The sequence below is a fragment of the Palaemon carinicauda genome, chromosome 39 (assembly GCF_036898095.1).
Source record: "Palaemon carinicauda isolate YSFRI2023 chromosome 39, ASM3689809v2, whole genome shotgun sequence".
Taxonomy (NCBI): Eukaryota; Metazoa; Arthropoda; class Malacostraca; order Decapoda; family Palaemonidae; genus Palaemon; species Palaemon carinicauda.
The window spans coordinates 65,894,352-65,904,351 of NC_090763.1; the positions used below are offsets into that span (position 1 = coordinate 65,894,352).

Genomic DNA, 10,000 nt, shown 5'->3' on the forward strand with positions numbered 1-10,000 from the left:
CATAAACCAAACAATGATGACTTCGTTACAGTCACAGAATGATGACTCTTGAACCAGTTGACGATGACTCACTTAAACCGTTTGATGATGACATCATAAACCAAACAATGATGACTTCCTTACAGTCACAGAATGATGACTCTTGAACCAGTTGACGATGACTCATTTAAACAGTATGATGATGACTTCATAAACCAAACAATGATGACTTCCTTACAGTCACAGAATGATGACTCTTGAACCAGTTGACGATGACTCATTTAAACAGTATGATGATGACTTCATAAACCAAACAATGATGACTTCCTTACAGTCACAGAATGATGACTCTTGAACCAGTTGACGATGACTCATTTAAACAGTATGATGATGACTTCATAAACCAAACAATGATGACTTCCTTACAGTCACAGAATGATGACTTGAACCAGTTGACGATGATTCCTTTGATGATGACGCAAACCAGCCGGCGATATGACGCAATTATTCCAAGCTGTGAGGCGTCGGTGTGCGTAAGAGGGTAACAATAACGACTGTAATTACCCGTGATTATTACAAAGGGATGGATCTCGTCTGGTCGTGTCCTTGTCATTTTTCACGCGGGGCGACCGCCTTCTAATTCGCCCTTAGGAGGAGGCGTCGGCGGGCGGAATCACACTGGAGTTGATATTTTGTAATTTTGGAGTCTCGGCGTTTTGTATTTCCTGTTGCATTATACTTAATCGTGAGTTTAAAGGTTTAAAGGCCGCTCATGAATAACAGAGGGAAGGGACAGTGACATTGCCCTATCAAGAAGGACAATATCCTAGAGACTGACCATATGATCAATACCCAAGCCCCCTTTCCCACCCAAACTAGGACTGAGGAGGGCCAGGCAATGGCTGCTGATGATTCAGCGGGAAGACCTATAGGGTCCCCCAAACTCCCCATCCTTAGCTCACAAGGATAGTGAGGTTGTAGCTACCAAAGAACCTAACGAGTTTGAGCTGGACTCGAACGGCAGTCAAGTGTTCACCAGTCATGGACCTTACCACATAGGCCACCACAGTAGATTATTTGGTAGATTGATAGTAATTACACATTATTATTATTATTATTATTACTAGCTAAGCTAGAACCATAGTTGGAAAAGCAAGATGCTATATGCCCAAGGGCAACAAGGAAAGGAAACAAGGAAATAAACTACAAGAGAAGTAGTAAACAATTAGAAAAAGTATTTTAACGACAGTAACATTTAAATATTATTGGTTAAGATATTTTATACGTGTCTGCAGTAATGTAGAAAAAAAACTTATTAGAAATTCTCTTACCTCTCCCAGTAAAATTCTTTAAAAGAAAGGAAAAAAGAAAAAAAAGAAGGCCTACAAGAGTATGAAAAATTTATTTTGACATTTATCGATATGTTCTCCATGTACTATTATCATTATATTATTATTGATGATATTTCTGTGACAGCGAGAGCTAAAAATGTATACAGGAAGGTGATGTGTTGATTACTTATGCAACTTAAGGTAGAATTGAAGACAATTTGATATTCAATTGATAGTTGATTTGCAATAAAATCTGGAGAAAAGAAAAATACATGGTTAACATATTAAGGCTTCGAAGCCTTTCAACTGAATTTTGCTTTGAAACAGGAAACTTTTGATTATATTTAAGAATTTCAAAGAGCGGAATTTTGATAAAAATTCCCTGAAGTGAAATTTAATGACATAAAGAAGTCTTCGAAGCAGCTTTTCAGCTAAAGCTTGCTGTGAAACTGATTTTTAATTGTATTTAAGAATTTCAAAGACCACAACTTTGAGAAGAATTCCTTGCAGTGAAATTTAATGATATAAAAGCTTCGAAGCTTTTCAGGTAAAGCTTACTCTGAAACTAGAGACTTTTAATGATAGTTTAAGGTTTCCAAAGACCACAATTTTGATAAAAATTCCCTACAATGAAATTTATTCACATAAAGGCTATGAAGCTTTTCAGCTAAAGCTTAATGTAAAACTGATTTTTAATGGTATTTAAGAATTTCAAAGACCACAATTCTGATAAAAATTCCCCGCAGTGAAATCTAATGACAAAGACTTCGAAGCTTTTCAATTAAAGCTTACTGTGAAACTAGAGACTTTTAATGATATTTTAAGGTTTCTAAAGACCGCAGTTTTGATTAAAAAAAGAAAAAATCTTAGAAATTTTTTTCTTTTTATCTTTTTATTAAAAAGTTAAATTACATATTCTTTACAATCACAATATTTACAGTATAATCACATTAATTGCATTTTTCTATGAACAAATCCATCTAATTTAACAATTTGGTCAAATTTAATGACGGAGAAATCGAAGACTAACAACACGCACCTAACTGAAACTGGAGATTTCAAAACACCCCCTTAAAAACATCCTCTCAGGGGGAAACACAAGCCCACGAAGTTCGTCAAAGGGCGCAATGCAAATCAGTTGAAATTACCCGTGTGAGTCGCCGTATTTATGCTCCTCGGGACAAATTTATTGCCTCGTATTTCAGTCGATTGTCGGATTTGGATGCAAAGCTGGAACATTAATTGGGTCCGTAATCAAATAGTTTGAAACGGCTAATAACTGCGGAGGTAAATCCCCGGGCTGTAATTAATTCCCTTATTTACGATCGCCCATTGGAATATGCCGGGAATCCTCTGAATGATTCCCATTGTCTTTGTCTCGCCTTTTTTTTTTTTTTTTTTTTTTCATTGTTGGCCTGCAAGAAAATGGCTGGATATCGCATCGCTAAGATCTTCTCGGATGGTCACGTGTGTGTGTTTTTTTTTTTTTTTTCTATTTTTTTTTCTAAGGATATCTTACGATTAAGGAGTGACTTGAATTTTTTTTTCTTTACCTTAGGATTAAGGAGTGACTTGATAATTTTTTTCCTAAGGATATCTTACGATTAAGGAGTGACTTGATTTTTTTTTTTTGGGGGGGGGGGATATCTTAGGATTAAGGAGTGACTTGATATTTTTTTTTTCTAAGGATATCTTACGATTAAGGAGTGACTTGATATTTATTTTTTTTATTTTTTAGGACATCTCGGGATTAAGGAGCGACTTGATAATTCTTCTTTTTAACTTTTTTTAGGACATCTTATAATTTTTTTTTCTTTTTTTTTCTTTTCTTTTTTTGTAGGACATCTTACGATTAAGGAGTGACTTGATTTTTTTTTTATTCTTAAATGATAAAAAGTGACTTGCTAGAGGAGTGGGGAGAGCTGTTATATTAGAGGAAGAATTTTTTTTTCTCTTTATTAAGAGGAGGAATCTAGTGAGGATACGATAGACATTTTCGTTTGGTTCAGTTATTATTTTGTTTATTTAAACTATAATGTAATAATCAAATAATGATTTTAGTGAACAATCTCTTACTTGATAGTAGAAGCTCATTATACATTATACTCATTAAAAAGTGTATTGAAAAAATAGATCCAGTTGAATTAAAATGTATTAATCAAAGATTTATTGTAATGAACATTCCCTTCCTGTCTTTTTTTTCTTTTTTTTTTTTAACGATAGAGGCAAAACAATTAGTTACAATTCAAAGTAAGATGTGAGACCAAACCAAAGGTAATTATTTTAACCTGAATTTTGAAGATTTGGGCGATTTGAAATGCAAGGACAATGCATATGCCAAGATATTAATAATTTATATTCAGCTTATTGCAAGGACATAGCATATTCCAAATTTTAAATCTATTCAACTTCTTGATAAACTAAGATAATACTAAAAAAAAGAGAATTAGGGTTATTGTGGCCTAATTGGTAACGTCTCTGCTTGTTTACTATACAGGGGTTTGAGGTCCGCTCAGACTCGTTAGTTCTTTTAGTGTCTGCAACCTTACCATCCTTGTGAGCTAAGGTTAGGGGGGTGGGTTTGGGGAGCCTATATGTCTATCTGCTGAGTCATCAGCAGCCATTATCTGGCCTTCCATGGTCCTAGTAGGGGTGGAGAGGGGGCTTGCACACTGATCATATAAATAAATATACGGTCCTTCTCTAGGGCATTGTCCTGCTTGCTAGGGCAATGTCACTGTCCCTTCTCTCTGCCATTCATGAGCGGCCTTTAAAACATATAATTGCAAAGGACACTGACAAAAGAGTCAAGAAAAATATAGGTGGTTGTTCAGGCTGAGTGGCTTACGATAATTCCAATCGGTAAATATTGGTTTAATGGCTCAAACGGAGTCATTTATCAAGAAGGAAAGAGTAAGTGCTTATGTGAAGTGGACAAAAAGAGGTTTGAACCCCCCCCCCCCCCCCCTTCCTATCCCCACCCAGACACCCCACCCACCTCAAGGGAGCGGCGATTATCAAAAGGTGTCCTGGAATTTGTTCTCCTTAAAACATACAACCAAACAAATGAAACCGATTTGTTATACGACTAGACCTGATCGCCATTTTCACGATCCAAAAGAGAAGAAGAAGAAGGAGAACAGCAGAAGAGGAGTTTGAACCAATCGGTGGCTGGAAATGAAGTCGCTGTGGTTTTGTGTGGAGGTGTGGCCGCTCAGCTCGGCTTGTGGGTTTATGCTAATAGTAATTGGCGCATTAGCACAGACTTTAAAAGATGGTAATGGAGTTTTTGGGAGTTGAAAGTATGGCAAGTCACGAAGGGGAACCAATTGGACTCGTTGATGGATCTAAGGTGGATGGATCAACTCCATGATGGATGTTTGGTGGACGCCTGCGTGCTGCTCTCTCTCTCTCTCTCTCTCTCTCTCTCTCTCTCTCTCTCTCTCTCTCTCTCTCTCTTCAAGCCTTGTTGATTGTTAAAATTAAATAATTTTATTGGAAACTCTCTCTCTCTCTCTTTATTGAAAGCTAAACAATTTTACTCTAAGAGGAGAAGTTACTTCCTGTTTCGCTAAGTCTCCTTATTAAGTATTGATCACTAAAGATAATTAAGGTGTATATATATATATATATATATATATATATATATATATATATATATATATATATATATATACTGTATATATATGCATATTATTTTTATTATTATTATTATTATTATTATTAATAATTACTAGGTTACAACCCTAGTTGAAAAGCATGATGCTATAAGGCCAGGGGGGGCTTCAACAGGGAAAATAGCCCAGTGAGGAAGGGAAACAAGGAAAAGCCAAATATTTCAAGAACAATAACAAAATTAAGATAAATATTTCATATATAAACTATAAAAACTTTCAACATAGTCGCCTTGTACCGGAGCAAAATGTAGCATAAGGTAACTGCATTATACGTGGTGATTAGGGGATATTTTTGGTCGGAAATGATATTTCATCTCAATTTCACTAATTGGTTGACTGAAATTGGTGTGTCTTCCGTCATGTTTTCCTACATAATTGGAGACAAGGGGGAAAGGGACCCCATTTCAACGTATGCAGAGAAAGAGGAGGAAGAGGCTGTGTACCAATAGAGATTGTAAAATCCAAATTATTTCGAAAAAGATAATTATTATTTTCCAATATTTTGCCCCCCTTGCTGCTTGACTGTTTTTCAATTAACTCTATGCCTTCTATTAAAAACTGGTTTCGTGATACACATTATTCATGTCTAGGATACAGGAGCATTGGAAGAGTCGTAAGGCCCAGGTCTACATAGCTGAGGACTATGAAGCGCAAAGTAGGAGATGATGGGTGGAGAAGTATTGATTTATAAGCTCAAAATCTAACCGAGGCCATTTGAATCAATAGGCATAGGAGGAAATGAAGATGGTGATGATGATGATGATATAGTTAATGATTTAAACTGAACCTGAAAATAACCGAGGCTAGATTCTGTGTAGACCATTTTTTTTTTCCTAAGCGTTATCCCACCGACAGTATTAAGTACTTGTTTCGTGATACACTTCCTGTAATTCATGCCTGTAATAAATATACAGTTAATGCTTTCAGCTCAGACCTGAAAAGCAACTGAAGCTAGAATACTATTGTGTGGACCACAACATTATTTACCTGTGAAGTCAAATGAAGAGACAGGTAAGCTGTTCCCGTCGTCCGCACCTATTAAACGAGAGAGGAAGGAGACTAAATATATTAATTCCCCCTCCCTCTCAACGCCATCTCCAACCCCTCCCCCTTACCCCTACCTTCACTTACAAGATAACTATTGTTATGTATTATACGTAGACCCGGCTCAAAATGGCCTCTCTGAGTAGACATACGCCACAACAGACTCGCGGTCATCTATTTCCAGATGGGATCGTTCGATTAATCCAACATTGCGCAACGCCGAGCGACCGATGTTGAGTGGAAAGCCACGATCCATAGTGGAAAGTCTCGTACCATCATAAACAATCATTACTAATAGTGTTTCTGTGGTGCGTCACGTTGAAATAATTAATCGGAGTCATTGGAGAGTGGACTGTCGTCCTTACAGCCCTGTGGCATAAGGGCGTTCAGTCACTGTCCTCGTAGTCCCAGTGTTTCAGGCGTTGGACAGAGTTAGTTGGGGGAGGAGAGTGTGTGTGTCCGTTTTAACCCAGATAACCGCCCAGCTCTCTTGTTTTATATCCTAAACCACATGTTGATGCCTTAAATAAACCAATGGGTAATATTAATTCCGACTTGGATATTGGTTTTAGAAGCTGATGTATTTTTAACCGACGAGTTATTGATGTCTGTTTTGTACAAATTGTTTTTACCGTTTTTGTTAGATTGGGAAGTGTTAGTGTGTGTACCTCTTAGTTTATTTCTTATTAGAAAAAACTATACGATTGCACATCATTTTGGAAAATACATTTGAAAAACTTACGTGCAATAGATTTCGAAAAGTATTGATTAAGAATTTTGATAGTTTGTGTCTAGCTGGATTCAGTTTGCTCTCACAATATATATATATATGTGTGTGTATGTGTGCAGGCTTTTGCGTTTTAAGTATTATGTACTGTAAGTTTTTCTATGTATAGATTAGCCTATAGAGTATGCAAGGAAAGAATTTAGATAACAGGACCGCTAAAATGCAGAAGGAAACTTTAAACTATAAAAATAATGAATAACAAAGTTAAGATGGCTATGTAAAGTAACAAATATACTTGAAGTATTAATGTCAACTTTAAAAAAAAAAAGAAAAAAAAAACATTTTGAAGTCTGACCTCATGAAATTTCACAATTCTAAAACACGTGTGGTTTTATAAATACAGAATACATGTTAATGTTAAATCCATAATCGCATAAAAGTATGATTGGAAGAAATATCACCTTGAAATGTTTAGGTGAATCCGCCATGTTATTTAATTCGCTATATTGAAAACAAGTTTTTGCTCTGCTAATGATTGATTTATATTGTGTTATTAATGTTTATACTATTGATATATTAATTGATACATATATGCTGGCGGTGCAACGGCTAAGATAAACGTTATGATTGCCCTCTTGATCAATATCTCCTTACTATTTTTTTCATTCAAACCTTAAGTCTTCGTTCATGTTGATTGAATGCAGTAATAACGATGCTGTTAAAATTGTTATTAAATCGGTATAGGTCTGTCAATTACTTATTGCCTTTGGAAGTTAATCAACAACCTAGTTTTAATTGTAGCCTTTGACTGATAAATAAAAGAATAAGACTTTTTGTTCGATCAAGTCCGAACGTAAAATATAGACGCAGTCCGATTTTCGTTTTGACCTTGGCAAGTCTCTTTCTCTTTCTTTCTGTCTCTTTCTCAGCATGGCCGGCCGAACAGAGAGTAAAATGCTGCTCGCGAATCATTATTACCTGATTTCAGATCGTAAAAGACCGGTAAAAGCGAAAGTTAGGAGGGGAAAATGCAGGCACACGTTCCCTGCGAAAGAGACTTACGACATTAGACGCTGTGTAGTGATCTGGCCTTCTTTTCTTCTCGGGTGACGCAGCTATGATTGGCTGTCAATGTAACGAAAAAATGACGTGTTGGCAGCTGGCAGCGGCGGCAAATGCTAAGGTGTGACAGGAACATGCTCTAGGAGTGTTTGGGGGGGGTTTTTATCTGCAGCAATCTGGGCCCGAGCGATCTCTTCTTGCTCATGAGGTTGGTTCAACCCAGTGTTACCAGGTTGGCCTTTTTCAGAAAAAAACCTCAAATTTGGCCTTTTAAAAAATTGGTAGGCCTTTAGTAATATGAAAAGGCGGACATTAAATACTATATATTTGGCCTTTTTCTACTAATGGGCGGTCCTTTTAAAGCTTCTGTTACTTAGAAATTGGCCTTTTCTCATTTACAAATCCTGGCAACCCTGCGGCTTCAACCTCTCCCGCGACTTCCTTCAGCTTCGCTCAAACCTCATCTTTTCTTTTTTTTTCTTGTCTCGATTTTTTCGCGATATAATCACATCCATGTGGAACTTGTGATTACGGGTTTATGTAACAACAACGAAAATATGGGTGTGCTGGGTGGAGTTATTTTCAAATAGTCTGTCCATAATTGACTTCGGCCAACCGCGCGAAACATATCGATATGTAATGGACGTAAACAAGTTGCAAAAAGCGACCTCGCTCTACCCTCTTGTTGCACTGGGGGAAAAAAAAAAACGCTTTGGTTCTGACTTGTGACGCTTGTAGTACTTGTAATCTCTCCACACACGATTGCTTGTCAAGCCTGCTGCAATCTGAAACGTTGTAGTTAGTCAGGGAAACATTCACTAGCTTGTTTTGTTTAAAAAAAAAAAAGTATATAAATTATTATTTTCAGTAACTAAAAATAAACATGAAGCTGTGTAATTTTGTAAATGGTTAATTTTGTTTGTTTATATAAAAAACAAATGTGACTGTAAAAAAATGTAATTTAACTTTTTAGATAAAAAGATAAAAAAAAAATGCTCGTATTCGAAGCTAGTGGTTGGGATTTGTCAGTTTTCTTTTTGATATTTGTGGATAATTGTCAGGGATTAAGGAGTTTTTTTTATACAATTCGATGTGATTGAATACTAGATATTTTCAATATGAACAAGTTATTAAATTTCTATATTGTATTTTGACATACAACAATTCAGCTTATTTTTTAAAACTAAATGATCATATATTACTATCAGTTTTTTTTTAATTAATTTCATGAAATTTTCTTATTGCTTTATTTATCTACGATGTTTTATTTATATATTTACCTGTTTTTATTTACTGCAGGTCACGTTTAATCACATAAATTTATAAATTATTAGTCATTTCTTATTCGTTTTATAGATATTTTTTTAAATTTTTTTTTAGATTTTAAACTTTCATTATAACTTTTTTTATGAAGAAAATACTGCAGTTTTAAAACTACGATGATTCATATATACTTTTTAATACTAATTATCTTTTACAAATATTTTAAACATTACATTTTTAAGAAATTAAGTTACCTGATAAAAGGTTTATAATTTTGTCCTTATTTCACTCGAAGTTAGTCCGTTTACCCAATTCAGTTGTGGTTTATATTTTTCTTAAATAATTTCATATGATTTTTAATTATTTTTAGATTTTAAACTTCATTATAACTTTTTTAATTAAGAAAATACTGCAATTTTACAATTACAATGATTCATATATACTTTTCAATACTAATTGGCTTTTACAAATATTTTAAACGTTACATTTTTAAGAAATTAAGTTACCTGATAAGAGGTTTATACCTTTGTCCTTATTTCACACTATAGTCAATTTTTTTTAGTGAGGCAGATTTGCACCGACTCGCAGGGGTGCCCTTTTAGCTCGAAAAGTTTCCTGATCGCTGATTGGTTGGACAAGATAATTCTAACCAATCAGATAGCAGGAAACTTTTCCGACCTAAAAGGGCACCGCTGCGAGTCTTTGCAAATGCGCCTCATTAAAAAAAATGGAGTATAGTTAGTCTGTTTACCCAATTCAATTGGGGTTTATATTTTATTAAAATAATTTCTTATATGATTTTTAATTATCAACAGTATTTCCCTTTGACTTCCCAGGTGACCACCGTCTGGACAAATCCCCATTGCTGGCCAATGGGTATCATGCCCCACCTCACTTCAACCCCCTCCAGTACATGG

At 35.2% G+C, this 10,000-nt stretch overlaps 1 protein-coding gene across 12 annotated transcripts in view; it reads left to right on the forward strand.

Annotated features, from left to right (window-relative positions):
- Positions 1-10,000, forward strand: part of LOC137631234 (dachshund homolog 1-like) — a 127,789-nt gene that overhangs the window by 111,525 nt on the left and 6,264 nt on the right. For 7 of the 12 annotated variants that reach the window (XM_068363002.1, XM_068363004.1, XM_068363007.1 and 4 more), the window contains one exon: positions 9,899-10,000. This exon is cut by the window's right edge and continues 151 nt beyond it. In XM_068363002.1, coding sequence (XP_068219103.1) covers positions 9,899-10,000 — 102 coding nt within the window. The remainder of the gene's footprint in view (positions 1-9,898) is intronic. The other 5 variants (XM_068363005.1, XM_068363006.1, XM_068363010.1 and 2 more) reach the window with 1 other exon arrangement.